General features: G+C 36.2%; 1 protein-coding gene across 6 annotated transcripts in view; it reads right to left on the bottom strand.

The window, feature by feature from the left end:
- The window catches only part of SEC24B (SEC24 homolog B, COPII coat complex component), a 93,957-nt gene that overhangs the window by 26,197 nt on the left and 46,484 nt on the right, over positions 1-21,276 (bottom strand). For 4 of the 6 annotated variants that reach the window (XM_060012870.2, XM_060012873.2, XM_060012875.2 and 1 more), the window contains 3 exons: positions 12,435-12,515; positions 9,076-9,287; positions 2,520-2,704 (listed from right to left, as the gene is read on the bottom strand). In XM_060012870.2, the coding sequence (XP_059868853.1) occupies positions 2,520-2,704; positions 9,076-9,287; positions 12,435-12,515 (478 nt within the window). The remainder of the gene's footprint in view (positions 1-2,519; positions 2,705-9,075; positions 9,288-12,434; positions 12,516-21,276) is intronic. The other 2 variants (XM_060012872.2, XM_060012874.2) reach the window with 1 other exon arrangement.

Genomic DNA, 21,276 nt, shown 5'->3' with positions numbered 1-21,276 from the left:
TTATATGTCAAAAGGCCTAAATTAAGGACTCAACATTCTCATGGTGAAAAAGTACAACACATTCAGGAACAAAGAGTAACTCCATCATGACTATCAGGGCATGAACAGGAGGGAGCAGAAAACATGAGTGAAAAGGTACAGCTTTCATGATGCTGTTCTTGCTTTGCTGTCATTCTTCATCTGCTGAACTCCTAATCTTTCTATGAAACTCATCAAAGTTATAGCTTCTTGTGAAACCATCCTCACCCTTGATCGCAAGTCAGGAAGAAAGACTTCTTCCTCTGTGCTCTGAGATCTACTTATGCTTCTGTGTTATCAATTAGTCTGATCTGCTTTAGTTGGCTGTGTACTTTCTTTATCTTCTCCATTTGAGATTAGAGATCATTTTGTCCTTGTGTCACCCTAGCACTATCCTCTCATAGAGTAAGTAACTTAAGGTCAGTAGACACAGAATCAATAAAGGAGCAACCAAAGAGATAAAAAGCATAGGAACTGGAAACCGTGACAGGAATTTTAAGGAGTGCTTGACAGTATGTAGAGATATCCAGTTACGGGTTGACTCCACGCTGGTGAGGTTCCGTGAACATGCCAAGTTGGTTCTGGCTTCAGGACTTCTGCATTTGCTGTTCACGCAGCTTGGCACACTCTTTTTCCAGAGTCACATCCTGCTCTCTCATTTCATTCAGATCTCTATTCAAATGTTAATAACTCCTTGGGAAAACCCATCCCGACTCCTCAATTAAAAATAGTCACCCTGCACCCTTACTACTCCCTACTTCATAGTTATTCTCTGAAATTACATTTACATTATACACCCATTGGTCTGACTGTTCACAATGTGTCTTCCCTAATAGGATATTGGTTGTATGAGATTGAGAACTTTGTTTTGTTTACTGCTTCATTCCCAGCACCTAGAAACAGTGCCTGGCAATTTATTTAGAAGGCATTCAGTAAATATTGAATGATTGAGGTTAACATGTAGGCACAATTATTATTCCTGTTTTACAGTTGACAATACTGAGGTTTGAGAAGTTGAGTAATTGGCAGCTTCACAGCTACTTATCAGTGGAACCATGGTATGAACCTAGGTCTGTCAAACTCTAAAGCCTATACTCTAAAGCCTATTACTCTGCTTTGTTGTTTGGATAAGAGATATTTTCACAGGAAACACATAACTGAGTAGAAACACAGACACCATTCCCTACCTATATGATCTCTTACACATATACATAGACTCTATTTACCTACTTGGGGGATGCCTAACCATTCATATTACAAGGCCATAATCTACATACTTATCGACCTGATGGCAAGTTACATTCAGAAGGACAGGCAGCTACTTTCAATCTAGAATCAATGATTATACATTTTTATAGAAATGATCTTGGCACTGTCTTCGGCACTGATGGGGGTGCTGGTGGTAGGGTGTGGTAGAAGAGGTGGAACCCTTGAAGCACCTCCATTTTCTGTTTCCTGTATTGGAAATCTATATAAGACTTTGGTTGAAAAAAAGAGGAACTTAGTTTTTTTAAAGGCTAGAAAACTACTGCCTTTAAAAAAAGAATATATGTGTGTGTGTGTGTGTGTGTGTGTGTGTGTGTGTGTGTGTGTGTGTGTGTGTGTATATATATATATATATATATATAGTCTCTAAAGAACACTAATCCTAATGCAAGGAAGAAATGTTGTCTGTGATGTTGTTGTGAATCAGAGTTGTTTGTGAATGTTGTCTGTGAATCATAGTTTACTTTTTGAGGAGAGATTCCACAAGCAGGAGGATGTCTGGGTGCAGAGGAATATCCTATTCTTAGGAGACAGAAGAAAGGAAAGCAGGTAATAACGGAGAACTTTTGGTTTTGGGGGCACTATGAGGTAAGTAACAGAGCTCATCCACCCAGACGATACACCAGGGGTTTGTGGCCACCAGATGGAGGCTGCCAGCTAAACTTCTCCATAAGGTGAGGAAATACTCAATAAAGAAAATCCAAATCTAAATTCAGGCTGGATAAATATGCCTGGGGGCAATGGTCTTCTCATTCTACACTGAGTGGGAAAAGAAAATTCAGAGAAAAATTATTTATCTAAACCTGTTCTTGGGATTACACAAATGACGTTTGTATCCTTTTCAAGCAGAGACTGAAGTGCATAAAATTTTAAAGACTTCACCTTATTTAAAAGACATCAGAAGTTACTACTGGTGAAAAGTGAGGAAAAAGAAATTTAAGAAAAAAAATATAGTTAGATTTGGGTTCCTAAAACACTTCACTAAAATACAAAAAAATTTTCCTAGCATTAGATGATAGGGAATGAGATTGGATGGCGACAGAGATGGGGACAGGATCCAATGACCTAAATTGAATTTTACGTCTAGAATTTCTATACAAACTAATTTACAAGAGTTCACATTAACAAAACTTCCAATCAAGGAATTAATACCATAGTACTTTTACTATTTTTGAAAGTCACACAATGTTTTTGACAAGGTTTTACTTACTAAAGGTTATAAATTAAATACTTACTCTGGGCTACAGTTTAATTTTTTGAGGTCTAAATTCAGGTTAGGTACAGGAGCCCAAACAGGAGTCATGGGTAAAATATTTCTCTCCTGAGTAAGGTTTACAGGTCTCAAACTTTCTGGTTGTGAAGAACTCTGAAGACTCAAACCTCCCAGACTGGAGGACAGCTGGTTCATACCAGGATACTGCTGAAAAGGCAATTCAAAGCAAAACAAAAGAACAATGTTAACAAACATGAATAAAATTTATTATCCTATATATAGGATGTTAACATACAGAAAAGCAAGAAGCTAAAAAAAAATTTAAATCTGGCTTTGTAACAGTAAAATAACTTACTAGGACAGCTCAGTTTAAAGCACTCTTGAAAAAACTCAAAGTAAAAATGCTGAATAAATTTAAACCTTATTTGCATGATTCAACTCCACAACAAAATTTAAATAACGCTTTTTTCAACACCAAGAATTTGGTTTCTCTGAATATCTTTCTTACTGGAAAAGCAGGGTAAATGCTTGTTTTTAAAGTTTTTTCAATTTTCAGAATGAGCTGATGCCATAGAAATGACAATGATGTTCAATGAGTTCTGCTTTGCTTATTTTTTGCTTTCCTTTATATTTTTAGTATTATTCTGAATTCATGCCTTTTATTAACTCAAAGTGACTTAACGAATTAGTTACTATTCACTTTGATGGCCAAACTGCCCAATTTTTGGCCAGTGAGATCCCCTTAAAGCTGACTCCAGTGTCCTTTTGATATGAACCCATTGCCTTTGTTAGCTTCCTTGCTTTCTGGCATGACATTTTGTACCATTCCTCCTTCAGACTCCAAATTAATCATTTATCCAAAAAGGATTCTTGGTTCCTTTTAAGTAAGGATGGTATCTAGAGACCATAATCTGGATAATAAGGGTGCTCACTGCTAGTGTTTATTACTTCCAGACTTCTACAATACGTAGAGATAGAAAACATAATACATTTTTAAATAGAAGAAAAAGAATAATCAGTTCACATTGACATTTCCAATTCAAATTTAAGATGATGGTGTTTTAATTTAACTTTTTTGATTTTATGCCTGCATCTCTCTTCTCTTTTGCTGAAAATCTTGATTCCTAATGGTAACAGCCTTACTTATTTGTTTTATCCTACAATATATTAAAATAGTTCCAAAATGACAACACTAATATTATTATAAATGTAAAGTTATTAAATTAAAGATTTCTTTGTAGTTCTTTTTGTCCTTGGATTATTTCCCATTGAGAACATACAAAATACTGAGTTTTAAGATTAGTTAGAACAATACTTTTTTTTCTGTATCAGAATGTATCCAACTTGATAAACTGGTTTGCTTGTTTTTGTTTGATTTTAATTTTTAAGGATTGCTTTTCATCTTTTTTTCCACTTAATAATCTTTTTGAGTAAACAAAATTTACCTAATTCTAATGTCAAAACTTTACAATAATTCAGAGGTATCTTGTTTCACTCTTGATCCCCCCCCAAGTAACTATTTTTATTAATCTTCCATTGTCTGCATCTACAAATATAAACTAATATATACACTGCTCTAAATATGACCCCTTTTTTCACCTAAAAAAAAAAGTCCTGGCAATAACTCTATGTCTGTATATAGAGATTTTTCCACATTCTTTTTTGTAGTTATCGAGCACTCCATTATGTGAATGTACTGCAGAATTCCAGCTAATCAGTGCAAAATGATAAAGTCAGGAAAATCACTATTTTACAATCCATATGGAAATAAATGATACAGGTAATGGTCATATGGAATAGACGATAAACAGATATCAATAGATGATAAAGCCACTGGGTGAAAGCATAATGAGGAACCTCACAATGAAAAGATCAGGTTGTCACCATATGAACCCACTAATCAATCGTAACACCACTAAAAGTGAGACAACCAAGTATTATTATGATGTACACAGAACCAAAATATATTGTATTTTGGCTTAGGGAAATAAATAAATGAAGTAATATACCTGACTATAATTGAGCCATTAGATCTAATTTCTAATACATAGAAAATGGAACAGAGGAACGAGTTAAATGATACCACAAGAAGCAATCAGCCAAATTCAGAATGTGGAACATTCTACAGGACAAGAGACCCAGGTTTTTCAAAGGTTTAAAGGCACAAAAAATGGGGGTGGAGCTTTGTTTTTAAATTAAAAAGAGAATTAAGAGACATAAGCAAATGCAATTAGTAAGTCTTGCTTAGCTCCTGATTTGAACAAACCAACTACAGAAGAGCAATACTGAAACAGTCGGGCAAATCTGAATATGGACTGAATTTTAAACAACATTTAGAAATAATTGTTAATTTTGTTGGATATGATAGTGGTATTGTGGTTTGCAAGAAATTATCTTTTCCATCTCCCTGCCTCCCCTTGACCAGGATTAGCTTTAAAGCCCTCAGTAAGAAAAGGTAGGTGTGTGTGTGTGTGTGTGTGTGTGTCTGTGTGTGTGTGTCTGTGTGTGTGTGTGTGTGTGTGTGTATGTGTGTGTGTGTGTGTGTAGAGGATAGGTCAAACAAGTATAACAAACTATTGACAGTAACTGAAGCTGATGATCCTAAGGGAAAAAAACCAAAACTGGGTAATACTAGAGATTCTTTCAGTTTTCAGTAGAGCTGTAAAGGAGGAGACAAAAATGATTACATGGATCAGTAACAGTGCATAATAGAAAACCTCAAACAGACCCAAGTTTAAGATAAGAATTTAGAATATAAGAATTTAAATTTAAGAATTTAGGATACAAAATAAGGGTGGAATATTTAATCAATGAGGAAAGATAGATTATTTAATAAATGTCAGTGAAATTAGAGCTAACTATTGAATATATATGGGGGGGAGAAATGAGATTTATGATTTACATTATGTACCAAAACAAAACCTTAAAAGATGCAAAAAAGTGAATTCACCAAAGTAAAAAAATATAGAAAGAGGGAATTTTCCCCTAATCTTAAGGTTGAAAAGGCTTTTAAAAGATACAAAGGTAAATGGACTTCCCTAGTGGCGCAGTGGTTGAGAGTCCGCCTGCCGATGCAGGGGACACGGGTTCGTGCCCTGGTCCGGGAAGATCCCACATGCCGCGGAGCGGCTGGGCCCATGAGCCATGGCCGCTGAGCCTGCACGTCTGGAGCCTGTGCTCCGCAACGGGAGAGGCCACAACAGTGAGAGGCCCATGTACCGCAAAAAAAAAAAAAAAAGATACAAAGGTAAAAACAAAAGAAATTATAATATGACTCTATAAATTTAAACATTTCTCCAATTGAGAAAAAAACATTAAAATTAAAAACAAGTGTCAAGCTGGGGGAAAAAACTACAATATATTATTAGACAAAAATGTTACAAACTAGAAGAACCTGAATAGCATAATGGTGAAAGAATATGAACAGGGATTTCAGTAAAGAAACACAAATAACTAATAATTATGAAAATAATTTAATATTTTTGCTTATAAAATACTTGACATATTTAGTAATATGGAAAAGTAGGCAAAGACACTTTTGCTAGGAATATAAATTGGTACATTATTTCTCCATACCTGACCACCAAATGCTGATCAACTGATGTCTACTATACATCTCCACTTGGATGTCTATTAGGCATTCTAACTTAATATGGCCAATTCGATTCCTATTCCCAGAACTATTCCTCTGTCTTTACCATCTAAGTAAATACACTACCCTCTATCCAGATGCCCTGCCAAAAACCTACGTGTTATCCTTGATGCTTCCTTTCTCTCACCCACCACATCCGATCCATCAATAAGTCAAAAGATATCCCTTATCCATCCACTTTTCACTACCTCTGCCAATACCACCTTAGAAGAAAGCACAATCATCTATTTCTGGGATGATGGCAAAGCTTCCATTTGTCTCCCTGCTTCCATTTTTATCTTTTCAAATACTCCCAGCCCTAATCCGTTCTTCACATAGTAGCCAAATGAGTCTCTAAATACGTAAATCAGATTTCATTCCATTACATAAAATCTCCTATGTTTTCCCTTTGCACTTGATGTAAAATCCAAGCTTCTGACTATGGTTCTTCCCTAGCTCTCTGATCTCATTCCTATTATTCTTCCCATTGCTAACTGAGTTCCAGCCACACTGGGACTTTGGTCCTAAAACATGTTAAAGTTGCTCCTGCCTTAACGTTTCTGTATATATGTTTCCTTAGCCTGAAATCCTCTACCCCCAGATTTTTCCATGTCTGGCTTTTCCTGTCATTCAAATATTAACTCAAACATAACTTCTATAATGAGTGCCTTCCTGACTATTTACTGTTTATACCCAACCCCTGCAATTTCTTCCACTCCTCTTGATTCATAGCACTTGTAACTATTTGAAATTAGCTTGTTTTTGTTTTTATTTTTTAAAGTCTTTATTGAATTTGTTACAATATTGCTTCTGTTTTATGTTTTGGTTTTTTGGCCACTAGGCATGGGGATCCTAGCTCCCTGACCAGGGATCGAACCCACACCCACTGCACTAGAAGGCAAAGTCTTAACCACTGGACTGCCAGGGAAGTCCCTGAAACTAGTTTGTTAATTTATTCCTTTACTTACTTACTGTCCCATTGGCCCTGCCTTCCCACCAAGTTGCTCGAGAGAGGGAACTCTGTTTTGTTCACTTAGCTTCCTCTCGTAACCTCAGTGCCTAGAGTAGGGCTGCCACACAGTAGAAACTCAGTTAAGTTTTCACTGAATGAATAAGTAGAGAGAAATTCTAAAGACTGGTGAAATTAGGTGCTATGATTCACTAATTTCACCTGAAGAGATTTCATCTAAGGAAATAATGAGACGAAGGCACAAGGTTTGTGCACAGGTGTATATTTTGATTTTGACACTCAAGTTATGCCCAATAGTGGCAGACTGGGTGATTATAAAATGTTATGCAGTTATCAGATGAAGGATATGTAATAATATAGAAAGGTTTCCTCTTACGCTGTTCAAGGATTTAAAAAAATGCAAAACAATGTCCATATTTATCAGCTTATTTGTTTGTGTAAATAAGTCATTTATATGACCAGCTTCTTTACTGGCTTTCTCCTGCAAATGCATACAGCAAGAAACCCAGAAGGATAGCCTCCAACTGTTACTTTTATATCTTGATGGTGGGTGTATTGATTGATATTTATTTTCTTCTTTTTTGCTTATCTGCATTTTCCTACAGTTGATCATGCACATTTTTTTTTTTTTGGTTAAAAAAAAGCCATACAGTATCTGTATCTGGTTTTTTACATGTTCACTAAAATATTTTTCTATTTTTTATTTTCATTTTTAAACATCAACTTTTTACCTGTTTTTCTACCCTGAAAAACTAATTTTAAGTTTTTTTCTTCCTCAAAGGGCAGCTATTGGGGTTTCCCACTACTTAATAAAGGTCATCATAAATAAATGAACACAAAGAAAGCCCTTAGATTTCAGAACCCTCCCACTGGGGTTATACTAAATGCAACATTTAAAGGCATTTCAATTTTACTATAGAAAGCTGCTAAAAGTTAAATTAAAATATTCTAACTAGGATTCAAAAATAAATGGCTGCTTTTAAAATTAGCTTGTTAATGTTAAGATTAGATTAAAATCTATAACCTTTTTTTTAGTACACAGGTAAGAATTTAAAAGCACATCTTAGCTATGTGCTTAAATCATTATTGCTCAGTTACCCTGAAATAGTGGTGTTCCATCTGGACCAATAAAGTCATAAAGAAAATCTAACAAAATGGAAGGCAGGGAAATCTGTACTAACCAACCACATTTCTCCAGTGCCTCTCCCAGTTTCCTTCTTTTTTCTGTGCTTTAATTCTAAGATTAAATTCCAGGAACAAATGGTTTTCTTATTTCCCCTCTAATTTTCATCAGTTCACCACCAGATGAAATTTCTGTAAGGTGAGTCTACTATGAGCAGATTTTTATTGTAAGTAGAATGCTTTTGCCATTTAAATCGTTTCCTTATGTTTTATTTTTTTCCCAATAAATATAAATGTAAAATACTTATTGTCCTATTATTAAACTGATATGGTATTTAACAGGTAACTCCAAGAAGGGTCATGTCAAAAGAGGTCATAGCAGTAATTATGAACAAATGTATTAATGAGCATGTACGTGTATGGAGGCTTTTACCAATTTCAGTTATATGTCACCGAGAGTTCTTCAAGTTAAGAACTGAGGCCAAAATCCCAAACCACACTTATACCATGTCATTTTTTGAGGAGAAAGGCAGTTTAGTAATACAGAATTTAAAATAACATTTACTTTAATTTCCCGATCATAAAATTAATACCTGTACGTTGCAGAGCCCCTGAAAAATAGAAGTACAATGCAGAAAAGAAAAATCACAGTAATACCTTTTATCTTCTTCTATGTACGCATGCGCGCGCGCGCGCGCGCACACACACACAAACTGGAATCAAATTCTATGTGTGTTTGATCTAGACTTACCTGTATTCATACCTATGATCCATTTGAATCAACAGGGATTTGTCAGAATTGATAATAGTTTCACAATTTTTATATGATTTTTTTTTTTATGACTAAATACATACCTGAGCATACTGCTGGAATCCAGAATACGCTGGGCTACCGGGTGGCACTCCGGAATTAAGTGGTGCTGCAGCATTCTGATATCCAGGCTGCAGAGCTGGATAACCATACCCAAATGGCTTGGCCACTTTTGAAGGCTGAGGAGCAGCTGGAGCTGGAGCAGGGGCAGGAGCGGGGTCAGGAGCAGGGCTGCTTGCCGATGAGGAAAGCATGTCTAGCAAAGGGAAAAGCATGGTGTTGACAACTGAAGGTCGGGACGCCACAAATACTCTTGGCTGAGCCATAGCCTTTGGCATCTCCCTTTTTATTAAAACTTTTTTATTATGAGAAATTTTGAACATACACAAAAGTAGAGAAAATAGAATAATAAACCCCATATATCCATTACTCAGCTTTAATAATCATCAGTATTTCGCTAATCATGTTTCACATGTTCTTACCCCATCTTTTTTTTTTACACATGTATTTACAAGAAAACCCCATTTTGTATCATTTCATTGACAAATACTTCAATTGGTATTTCTAACAGATAAGACCTTTATATTTATGCATATTAAATATATATACCACCACATAGCATATAATATAAATATATATTTATGTATATTAAAAATACAGTTATTTTTCCTTTTATTCTCTCAGCAGAAATGGCGCTAAGAAGCAGAAGACAAAGCAAAGCAATAAAAAGAGTGTCGGGCTTCCCTGGTGGCGCAGTGGTTAAGAATCCGCCTGCCAATGCAGGGGACACGGGTTCGAGCCCTGGTCCGGGAAGATCCCACATGCTGCAGAGCAACTAAGCTCGTTCGCCACAACTACTGAGCCTGCACTCTAGAGCCCACGAGCCACAGCTACTGAGCCTGCATGTCACAACTACTGAAGCCTGCATGCCTAGAGCCCGTGCTCCGCAACAAGAGAAGCCACTGCAATGAGAAGCCCGCGCACCACAACAAAGAGTAGCCTCCGATCTCTGCAACTAGAGAAAGCCCACGCACAGCAACAAAGACCCAACGCAGCCAAAAATAAATAAATAAAATAAATTTAAAAAAACAAAAAGAGTGTCAACTACTCTTTGCTCTAACTTGCCTTTTTATCTGACCCTGACATTTATTTTAAAAAAAAAGGTCCATGGAAGGAGTGGCATATTACCACAATCCCCTAGAAGTCTGCTTTATTTGCAGAGGCAAAAATGAAAGTATGAAAGACAGTCTAGAATAGTGTCCAGCTCCTAAAACAATGTCTGGTACGTAGTAGAGGCCAAATAAAATGTAATGAATGAATGTTCTTCCTTTATTTAAATTTAAAACAGAAACTAAAACTTGATTAAAACTGGGGGAAAAAAACTGTAGAAAATTTTATCACCATATACAAGAATAACAACAACAAAAAGTCAAATCTAAAATACATGTGTATTTTAATCTCTCATGTCACTGTATTTCACTGTATATTTTCATATAAAAATTATATTCTTCACCAGCAATCAGACTCTGCAAAAAGAAAATATGTTCTTAAAAGCATCTGACTTAAGAAATTTATTTTTTCTAAGTTTATTGAGGAATCATCTTTCTACTGACTCTCTTCGCTCTCATTTTGAAGAGACCTTCCTAGACATTCTGCTGTCTATTGTCTTGTGCTAATTAGGCAAGCACTGGCTTACTGGCTTTCTGGTAACTTCCCAGACTTCTTAAAAGGACTAGAGCATCAATGCAGTGTCATATACTTAGATTTCCTGCTTGTCTCTCCTCACTGTGATGGGACTGTAAGTAGAAAGGTCTCTTAACATGACAACAGTTATCAGCTTAAGAAATGAAGAACTGGAGTCCTAAACATGGGGGTCTAAACCTTTTTCCCCCTTTTTTAGGAAAAGGACAGTATTTCATACATTTCTATAGTCCCTAAGATCTACCTAGTACCTGACACATAGACTTAATTCAGTTAATCTTACTGTGATAGATGTTCATAGCTTTCCTTAATTTTGGTGCAGTATAAAATAGCTAGAAAATTTACCTAAGGTTATTCACTTACTGTCAAAGCACAGTTCATAACAAGATTAAGATTTGTTGATTAAATGAATACAGATAAACACAGCAAGGTCTAACTCCAAGGCCATCATCTTTTAACTATACCACATTAGATGTTTTATTTCAGGTTAATTTGAAGCTCATGAAATACGATAGTTGAATAAATAGTATTCATCTTTTAGTGAATGAAGTAACTCTTCTAGAATATTTTGACAATGGTAATTGCTTTTGGAATGGTCCACAACTTTTTACACACACACACACACACACACACACACATACACATTCTCTCTCTCTCTCTCTCTCTCTCACACACACACACACACACTCTCTCTCTCTCTCTCTCTCTCACACACACACACACACACACACACACACACACACACACACACACACACAGATCCCTAGGGAAAGAACCCTTAACCACAAAAGACTGAGTAGCTTATTTAAGTATTCTTGAAATGTTAAAAGGGAACTCTGTACTAAGCTGAGAAGATTAAAGTTTTCTACTGACTCATAGAACAGTGATAGCAAGATGGTGTGTGAAGTCCAGCACACTCCAACTTCAATTAAGCTTCATCCTGGATAATTAACAACATGATAAGAAATAAAGCGAAGGGCAAAATTACTTGTTCTGTTAATCCTAAAGTTTGGAATCATTAGAAAGAAAAGACAAAGAAGGAGGTCAGGTGTGGTTGTCAGGCTGTTGGTGATAGGAGACAGGCAAATAAGGAAGATCACAGCACAAGATGCTATAATGAAATAACTAATCATTATAGAAGTTCAGTTCGTAATTTTTTAAAACACTATCCACCACTCCTGTTCCTACATATGACCAAAGTTACTTCCAGATATGGTTAAAAGTAATGCCTCCAAAACCTACCCCCAAGTTGGTTAATCTATTTACCTGGTGGAGGCAGCCAGGAGCCATAGGGGGAGTAAAGAGTCAAAGACTATTTATATTCAGAGGCTAGTTGGAAGAAATTCAAGGACCTAAGCATGAGAACAGAAATATAAAATTTATTTAAGGAATTATTAGCATAAAAAAGAAGGGAAAAGAAGAGAAAAATTATTCAGTATTAAGTCTTTTAGAAAGAGGAAAAAGATAAAGAGCATGGTAACAAAAATCAGATAATAAATTTCCTTGGCCTCCCAAAAACAGCATCCACAGTTGTTATGTGACAATTACACCATTAAATTAAGGCTGAAAAAAACAGGAAAATGTCCCTTTTTTTCTGTTAAAAATATAGTCTGCTAATTATGTATAGTACATGTTCATGTTTGAAGTAATTGATGGTCAGTAACTTTTCAAATAAACATCAAATATGCACAAAACAAATTACCTGGATAGCTGCCTCCTTCTAGGGCATCATAACTGTTGGGCATTGGAGAAGCACTGCTTGTGGTAGAAGAGCTGTCAACACCTAAAAGGAAAACCAAAATATCTACTAAGTTTAAAATGACAACATATCTTAAAGCAACCTTTGGCAATTTTGAAAAAGATGTTTTGCTGATCTAGGAAAATTCCTGATCCTAAAAACATGAAATGACTGATGTTTAATGACATTTAAAAAACCATATATAAATTTCTGATAATACAGGGGGTGAAAGTGGGAAGAATACGGAGCTGATAAAATTTAAGCAGACACACATGAAGGCATCTTAAAGAAAAGATATACAACTTTCAAAGTAGTCAAACACACAAACGTCAATTTTAGATTGACAGAAATGTTAATAAAATCACATCTCAAAGACCGGATCTACCAAATCACATGCTATTAAATACCCTATATCACTATCATGTTATTTTAAGATAATTAAATTTTAATTACTTTTATAACTCAGCATAGCTGTATGAAACCTTCATAAGAGAGGAATCTATGGCTTGGGTTGCTACCTAGCATGTTACTAAGCTTTTCTATGCCTCGGTTTATTCATCTGCTCAATCAAGATTAAACAGTACCTGCCATATTTAATAAGGTAACAAAAATAAAAGGTACTCTAATAAATATGTGTTAGATTATAAGAATTTTTATTACATGTATTCGTTCAAAACTTGAAAGACTAACGGGAATATTCAGTGGCCATTTAGGATAAAACGTAGTGGTGTCACACAGCTCGTAGAACATATATTTCTCTCATTCATTCACTTAACAAATATTTTATTGAGAGCCTACAGTTAACATAGGTAGATACACTAGAGTATATACTAATGAATAAAACTGAAAACGGGGCTTCCCTGGTGGCGCAGTGGTTGAGAGTACGCCTGCTGATGCAGGGGACACGGGTTCGTGCCCCGGTCCGGGAAGATCCCACATGCCGCGGAGCGGCTGGGCCCATGAGCCATGGCCGCTGAGCCTGCGCGTCCGGAGCCTGTGCTCCGCAACGGGAGAGGCCACAACAGTGAGAGGCCCGCGTACCGCAAAAAAAAAAAAACAAAAAACTGAAAACGCACACAGCCTCTATCTTGTGTTAAAGATCTTGGTCTTTTTCACCAGAAGATAAAATTCTGTGGTACAGAGGTTATCCCTGGCTCTTAACACCAATATTATAACCGGGTTTAAACTACATTTTAGGTTAATTTTCAACTGTGATATAGAAAGAATAGATATGCATAACTATCTTTCATTGAGTAATTTTGGTTAACTACAAGAACTCAGTGTATTGACTCAGGGCATAATAGCTAAAATTTTTTGTGTAGGAACATTTTGTTATCAGTAAAGAACATGATCTGGAGGCAAACGACTGTAGTTACATTAGACTCTGTCATTTCATTGTCATTTAATTGTCATAAATAACTTTGGGTAAGTGACAATCATCATAATACTCTCTCTCGCAAAATAAGAACAATTTTTTAAATGCCCTTTGTGTGCTTTTAACGTTCTTGTGATGCTTAGAGGAGACTGGTTATGAAGCAACTTACAAAACATGAAGACTATAAAATAAATAATAGGTGAAAGACACTAATACATACCAAGTGCTTTCTTTGTGGTAAATAGAATATTGTTGCATATATAGGTCATTACTCTTAACTAAGAATGGGAAGTAATGGCTCTTCATTTTCCTTGTATTTGTGAATTTATAACTAAAGAAGAATGCTGATATACAAGGTCAAAAGTCTTGAAGTAATAGCGTTAAAAAACAATACACCAAAACCCAAATATTCACCAAGAGATGAATGGATGAACAAAATGTGGTATATCTATACAATGGGATATTATTCAGCTATAAAAAGGAATTAAGTACTGATACAGGCTACAATATGAATGACCCTTGAAAACATGCTAAGCAAAAGAAGCCAGACACAAAAGGTCACACACTGAATGATTTGATTTATATGAAATATCCAGAATAGGTAAATCTCTGGAGATAGAAAATAGATCGGTGGTTGCCAGGGGCTTGAGAGGAGGGGGAAATGAGAAGTTACTGCTTAATGGGTATAGAGTTCTTTTTTAGGATGGTGAAAATGTTTAGTTTTATCAAGTTCACTACATTTGCAAAGTTAGAACTAGATAGAAGTGGTGACTGCATGACAACCCAAATGACAGAATCAGATAGAGGTGGTGGTTGCACAACATTGTGAATATACTAAATGCCACTGTATGCTTTAAAATGTTTAATTTTATGTTATGTACAAAACCAAACCAATATGCCAAGACATTGCAATGGGGAAAGAATATTCTCTTCAACAAACTGTGCTGGAACAACTAGATATCCACATGCAGCAGAATGAAGTTAGACCCCTTCCTTACACCTTATGCTAAAATTAACTCAAAATGGATCATAGACCTAAATGTAAGTGCTAAAACTCTTAAAATATGGGAGTAAATCTTCATGACCTTCAGTTAGGCAATGGATTTTTAGATATGACATCAAAGGCACAAGCAACAAAAGAAAGAAAATAGATATACTGGACTTCATCAAATTAAAAACTTTTATGTTCCAAAGATATCATTAAGAAAATAAAGAGATAACCCACAGAATGAGAGAATATATTTGCAAATCATGTATCTAGTTAATAAAGGTCTAATACGCAAAATATTTACAGAACTCTATGACTCAACAATAAAAAGACGAATAACCAAATTAAAATGAGTAAGGGATCTAAACAGACATTTCTACAAAAAAGATAAACCAATGGCCAATAAGCACATGAAAAGATGCTCAACATCACTAGCTATTCTGGAAATAAAAATCAAAACCACAGTGAGATACCATTTTACATCCACTAGCATGTCTGTAATTCAAAAGACAGGTAACAGAAAGTTCTGGCAAGGATGTAGAGAAATGGAAGCCTCCACGAGATTGTAAAATGTTGTAGCCATGTTGAAAAACAGTCTGACAGCTTCTCAAAAGGCGGCAAACAGGTATCACATGACCTGGCAATTCCATTCAAGAGAAATGAAAACATACACCCCCACAAAGAGTTGTGCATGAATGCTCACAGAAGCATTACGCATAACAGCCCAAAAGTGGAAACAACCCAGATGTCCAACAACTTACGAACAGGTAAATAAAATGTGATATATATCCACACAATAAGATATTATTTAGCAATAGAAAGGAACACAGGACTGATACATGCCATAACACTTGAAAACATTATGCTGAGAAAGAAGCCAGTCACAAAAACCAAATAGTATATGATCTATTTATATGAAAGGTTCAAAACAGATAAATCTATAAAAACAAAAAGTAGATTAGTAGATTAGTGCGTGTATGTGCGCATGCGTGCGTGTAGGGGGACAAGAATAGGAAGTGACTGCTAAAACATGGAGTTTCTACTTTGAGGTGAAGAAAATGTTCTAGAATTACACAGTGATGGTTGCAGAACTTTGTTTAAATTTAAATGAGTGAATTTTATGGTATGTGAATTATATCTCAATAAAGTTATTATAAAAATACCATGGAGAACAAACGTATGGACACCAAGGGAGAAAGTGGCGGGGGTGGTGGTGGTGGTGGTGGTGGTGGGATGAACTGGGAGATTGGGATTGACATGTATACACTGACGTGTATAAAACTGATGACTAATAAGAACGTGCTGTATAAAAACATAAATAAAATAAAATTCAAAAATTAAAAAAAAAATACCATAGAAGCAAAAATACACAAATGAGACCTAATCTAACTTAAACGCTTTTGCACAGCAAAGGAAAACACCAACAAAATGAAAAGACAATCTACGGAATGGGAGAAAAAAATTGGCAAACGATGAGACCAACACTAGGTTAAATATCCAAAATACAAAAACAGCTCATATAACTCAGTATCAAAAAAACCAAACAACCCAATCAAAAAAATGGGCAGAAGACCTAAGTAGACATTTCACCAAAGAAGACATACAGATTATCAACAGGCACATGAAAAGATGCTCAACATTATTAATTATTAGAGAAATGCAAATCAAAACCACAATGAGGTATCACCTCACACTGGTCAGAATAGCCATCAATAAAAAGTCTACAAATAAGAAATGCTGGGGAGGGTGTAGAGAAAAGAGAACCCTTATGCACTGTTGGTGGGAATGTAAATTGGTGCAACCACTATGGCGAACAGTATGGGGGTTCCTTAAAAAAGTAAAAATAGAGCTACCATATGATCCAGCAATCCCACTCTTGGGGGTATATATCCAGAAAAAATAAAAACTCTAATTTGAAAAGATATATGCACATCAATGTTCACAGCAGCACTATTTACAATAGCCAAGACATGGAAGCAACACAAGTGCCCATCAACTGACAATTAGCTTAAGGACATGTAGAGAGAGAGAGTGTGTGTGTGTGTGTGTGTGTATTTATATATATACACACACAATAGAATATTAATCAGCCACAAAAAAGAATGAAATATCGCCATTTACAGCAACATGGATGGACCTAGAGAAAATTATACTTAGTGAAGTCAGACAGAGAAAGACAAATACTATAAGATATCACTTATATGTGGAATCTAAAAAGTAATACAAATGAATCTATATATAAAACAAAACAAAGCTTTTGCACAGCAAAAGAAACCATAAACAAGACGAAAAGACAACCCTCAGAATGGGAGAAAATATTTGCAAACAAATCAATGGACAAAGGGTTAATCTCCAAAATATATAAACAGCTCATGCAGCTCAGTATTAAAAAAACAAAAACAACCCAATCCAAAATGGGCAGAAGACCTAAATAGACATTTCTCCAAAGAAGACATACAGATGGCCAAGCAGCACATGAAAAGCTGCTCAACATCACTAATTATTAGAGAAATGCAAATCAAAACTACAATGAGGTATCACCTCACACCAGTCAGAATGGGCATCAGCAGAAAATCTACAAACAAATGCTGGAGAGGGTGTGGAGAAAAGGGAACCCTCTTGCACTGTTGGTGGGAATGTAAACTGATACAGTCAATGTAAATTGATACAGTCACTATGGAGAACAGTATGGAGGTTCCCTACAAAACTAAAAATAGAATTACCATATGATCCAGCAATCCCACTACTGGGCATATACCCAGAGAAAACCGTAATTCAAAAAGACACATGCACCCCAATGTTCCCAATGTTCACTGCAGCACTATTTACAATAACCAGGTCATGGAAGCAACCTAAATGCCCATCGACAGACGAATGGATAAAGAAGATGTGGTACATATATACCATGGAATATTACTCATAAAAAGGAACGAAATTGGGTCATTTGTTGAGACGTGGATGGATCTAGAGACTGTCAAACAGAGTGAAGTAAGTCAGAAAGAGAAAAACAAATATCGTATATTAACACATATATGTGGAACCTAGAAAAATGGTACAGATGAACCGGTTTGCAGGGCAGAAATTGAGACACAGATGTAGAGAACAAACATATGGACACCAAGAGGGGAAGTGGCGGGGGTCTGGGGGTGGTGTGATGAACTGGGTGACTGGGATTGACATGTATACACTGATGTGTATGAAATTAATGAGTAATAAGTAATATACCTACTGTATAAAAAATATATAAAATTAAATTTAAAAATTAAAAAAAAAACAAAACAGACTCACAGACATAGAAAACAAACTTATGGTTACTAAAGGGGAGAAGGGAGTAGGACAAATTAGGAGTATAGGGTTAACAGGTACATAATACATAATACTACTTAATTATGCTGCTTAGCTTCTTCTTTCCATGTCATATCAAATATTAATGCTTAAAAATATTGCCCATTTAGATAATAATGCTATAGTAACAAACTTTAAAGTATTAATTTGATAGAAATATTCTATTTTATTTATTGGATAATTTGAAACCTGCTAGTTTAAAATTCACTTTCAGGGTTTCCCTGATGGCACAGGTTAAGAATCTGCCTGCCAATGCAGAGGACACGGGTTCGAGCCCTGGTCCAGGAAGATCCCACATGCCACAAAGCAACTAAGCCCATGTGCCACAGTACTGAGCCTGCGCTCTAGAGCCCGCGAGCCACAACTACTAAGCCCGGTGCCACAACTACTGTAGCCCACGCACCTAGAGCCCGTGCTCTGCAACAAGAGAAGCCACCCAATAAGAAGCCCGCGCACTGCAACAAAGAGTAGCTCCCGCTCACCGCAACTAGAGAAAAGTCTGCACACAGCAACGAAGACCCAATGCGGCCAAAAGTAAAAATAAATAAATAAACTAAAAATAAATAAATAAAAGAATAAAATAAAATTCACTTTCGGGGACTTCCCTGGTAGTCCAGTGGTTAAGAATCCACCTTCCAGTGCAGGGGACACGGGTTCAAGCCCTGGTCGGGGAACTAAGACTCCCACATGCTGTGGGGAAACCAAGCCCATGCGCTCTAGAGCCTGTGCACCACAACTGGAGAGCCTGCACGCCTCGACTAGAGAGAAGCCTGAGCACAGCAACGAAGAGCCTGTGTGACACAACGAAGAGCCTGCGCGCCACAACGAAGAGCCTGCGCGCTGCAACAAAAGATCCCACCGGCTGCAACTAAGACCCAATGCAGTTGAATAAATAAATTTAAAAAGTTTTTAAAATTCACTTTCAGAAGAAAAGAACAAATGCAAATCTCTATTTTGAACTTGTTAAAATATCAAAGCAACAATAAAAGTTATAAATCCAGATGAAACACTAAACAGACTCAAACTTTGCTAAAACTTATTGTTCAGATTAATTCTAATTAGGTTATGCCATTACTGCCAATACAAATCAAAATGATATTTTTTAAAAAGGTACATTATGAAACATGTCAATATTCTAAACATGCTTAAAAACACCTTCACTAGTTCCCCTACCCTACCATTTTATAGAATAAGGTCTAAATGCTTTTATACTGCCATAAAAAAAAACTTCAAAATTTGTCTTCCACTTTCCTTGTCACCTCCATCTCCCACCTGTTCTTGTACCACCTTCCCTTTTACCTTATGACACAGTCACACCCAACTTCTCACTCTTCATCCCAATACACTATTTTTTGTGTTATGTACCATACATATTGGTCTGTTTGCCTAGATTTTCTTTTTCCACATGGCAAATTCCTACTCAACCTTCAAATTTCAAACCCTTCCTAAAACCTTTCTGACATGCCAATGGAAATCATTTCTTCTCCTATATAGGGACATTTTCTTAACCCCGAATTACTGTACTTTTCAAGCTGTACTGTAATCACATACGATATCTGCTTCCCTGTCATATTATTAGTATACAGAGGCAGCTATGCTACTGTATTGACATTTGGAACCAAGATACCAAGCAAAATACTGCTTTCTAAATACGAGCTAGTTTTAGTCGAATGAGCAGCTTTGGTACTTGTCACCATTCTTAAAACCTCTGATAGGTCCAGTTTGCCTCAGTCACTTCACGCTACAATTAGTGGTAACTAATATTCTGAGCAAACGGAGGGTGAATATGAATGTAATACTTGGGAAACATTTTCCCTCATTCTTTTACTGGCTCTATGTCACAGGTTGAGAGAAGAAAAGGGGAAGTCAGAAAAGAGGGGGAGCTGAATCTGAGGAAGTAAGGAGTAAGGTCAAATGAATAGCTCAGAATCTGTGAAGTTGGGGGAAAAAAACCAGGATGCACTGAAGCCTTCTAAAAAAAACTTAAGCCATTCTCTCTCCATGGGTCAAAAAAGTCTAATATACTTACTAGTATTGGTCAACTTGAAATTAACCAGGTAATTTGAGATTTCACTTCCTCATAACTTGTATAGAACATGGAAAACTGTAAGTCAAATTCCCTCTCTACCACTTACCAGTTGAGAGAAAATGGACCAGAATCCTAACATTTCTGAGCCATTCCTTATTTATAAAAACAGATGTTATAACACCTACTCCACAGGCCTAATGTTAAGATTAAACAGCTATAACAGATATAAATTAAACAGATACTAGCCAGAGACTCAGGAAATGTTCTTTTTTTTCTCTTCCCTCTTCCTATGCTAAAACAGTGCTACAAAAGAGGGGAAAAGAAAGACCAAGACAAGAACCTCCTGATGGATAAGGCTAATCCAGACTTCAACCAAACTTTCCTTAACATTTATCACTGAGAACCAAGTTACTTTTGATTTGTAAAAATGGTTCTCTTCTTTCGGTAATACTCTAATACTCTCCCCCCCACCCCAATCTTCCTTCTACCTTAGTCTAAGAACTCTTATTTCTCACTGGCTTATTCCAAAAGCTTCAAGCTCGAATCAATTTCTTCTGTAAATGCAAAATCAATTTGCATTTCCAAAATGCAAGTTTGGTTATGTTATTTTCCCATGTAAACTCCTTCAGTGACCTCTCACTACCTTCAAGATAAAATCCAAACTCCTTACTAGGAAACGCAAGGTTCTTAAAGATCTTACCCAGCCATCCTACTCACCCTCACTCAATTCTTCTTGCCACTGCTCTCTGCAAACCATAGGTCCCAAACTCACTAAAGTTCCCCAAACATGCTATCTTCTCTCAAGCATTTTGCTTTGTTTCAAAAAGTGTCTCTGACTCTCCCCAGATCCCTCACTTGCCCAATTCCAAGTTCTTTCAGATTCAGTTTAGGTTCCCCTGCCCCCGCTCCAGGAGAATCCTCCCTGTCATCCCACCCTACATCTGGTTCCAAATTCTCCTATGTATTCCTATAAAACACTATGATTAACACAGGACTCACTATCATTTTGTTCTATATTCCAAATCAGACTGTGAGCTTCTTGGGTTTTTAATCAAGCTCACAAATAGGG

Source organism: Delphinus delphis, chromosome 5, assembly GCF_949987515.2.
Source record: "Delphinus delphis chromosome 5, mDelDel1.2, whole genome shotgun sequence".
Taxonomy (NCBI): Eukaryota; Metazoa; Chordata; class Mammalia; order Artiodactyla; family Delphinidae; genus Delphinus; species Delphinus delphis.
This window is presented reverse-complemented; position numbering and strand designations above follow the sequence as displayed.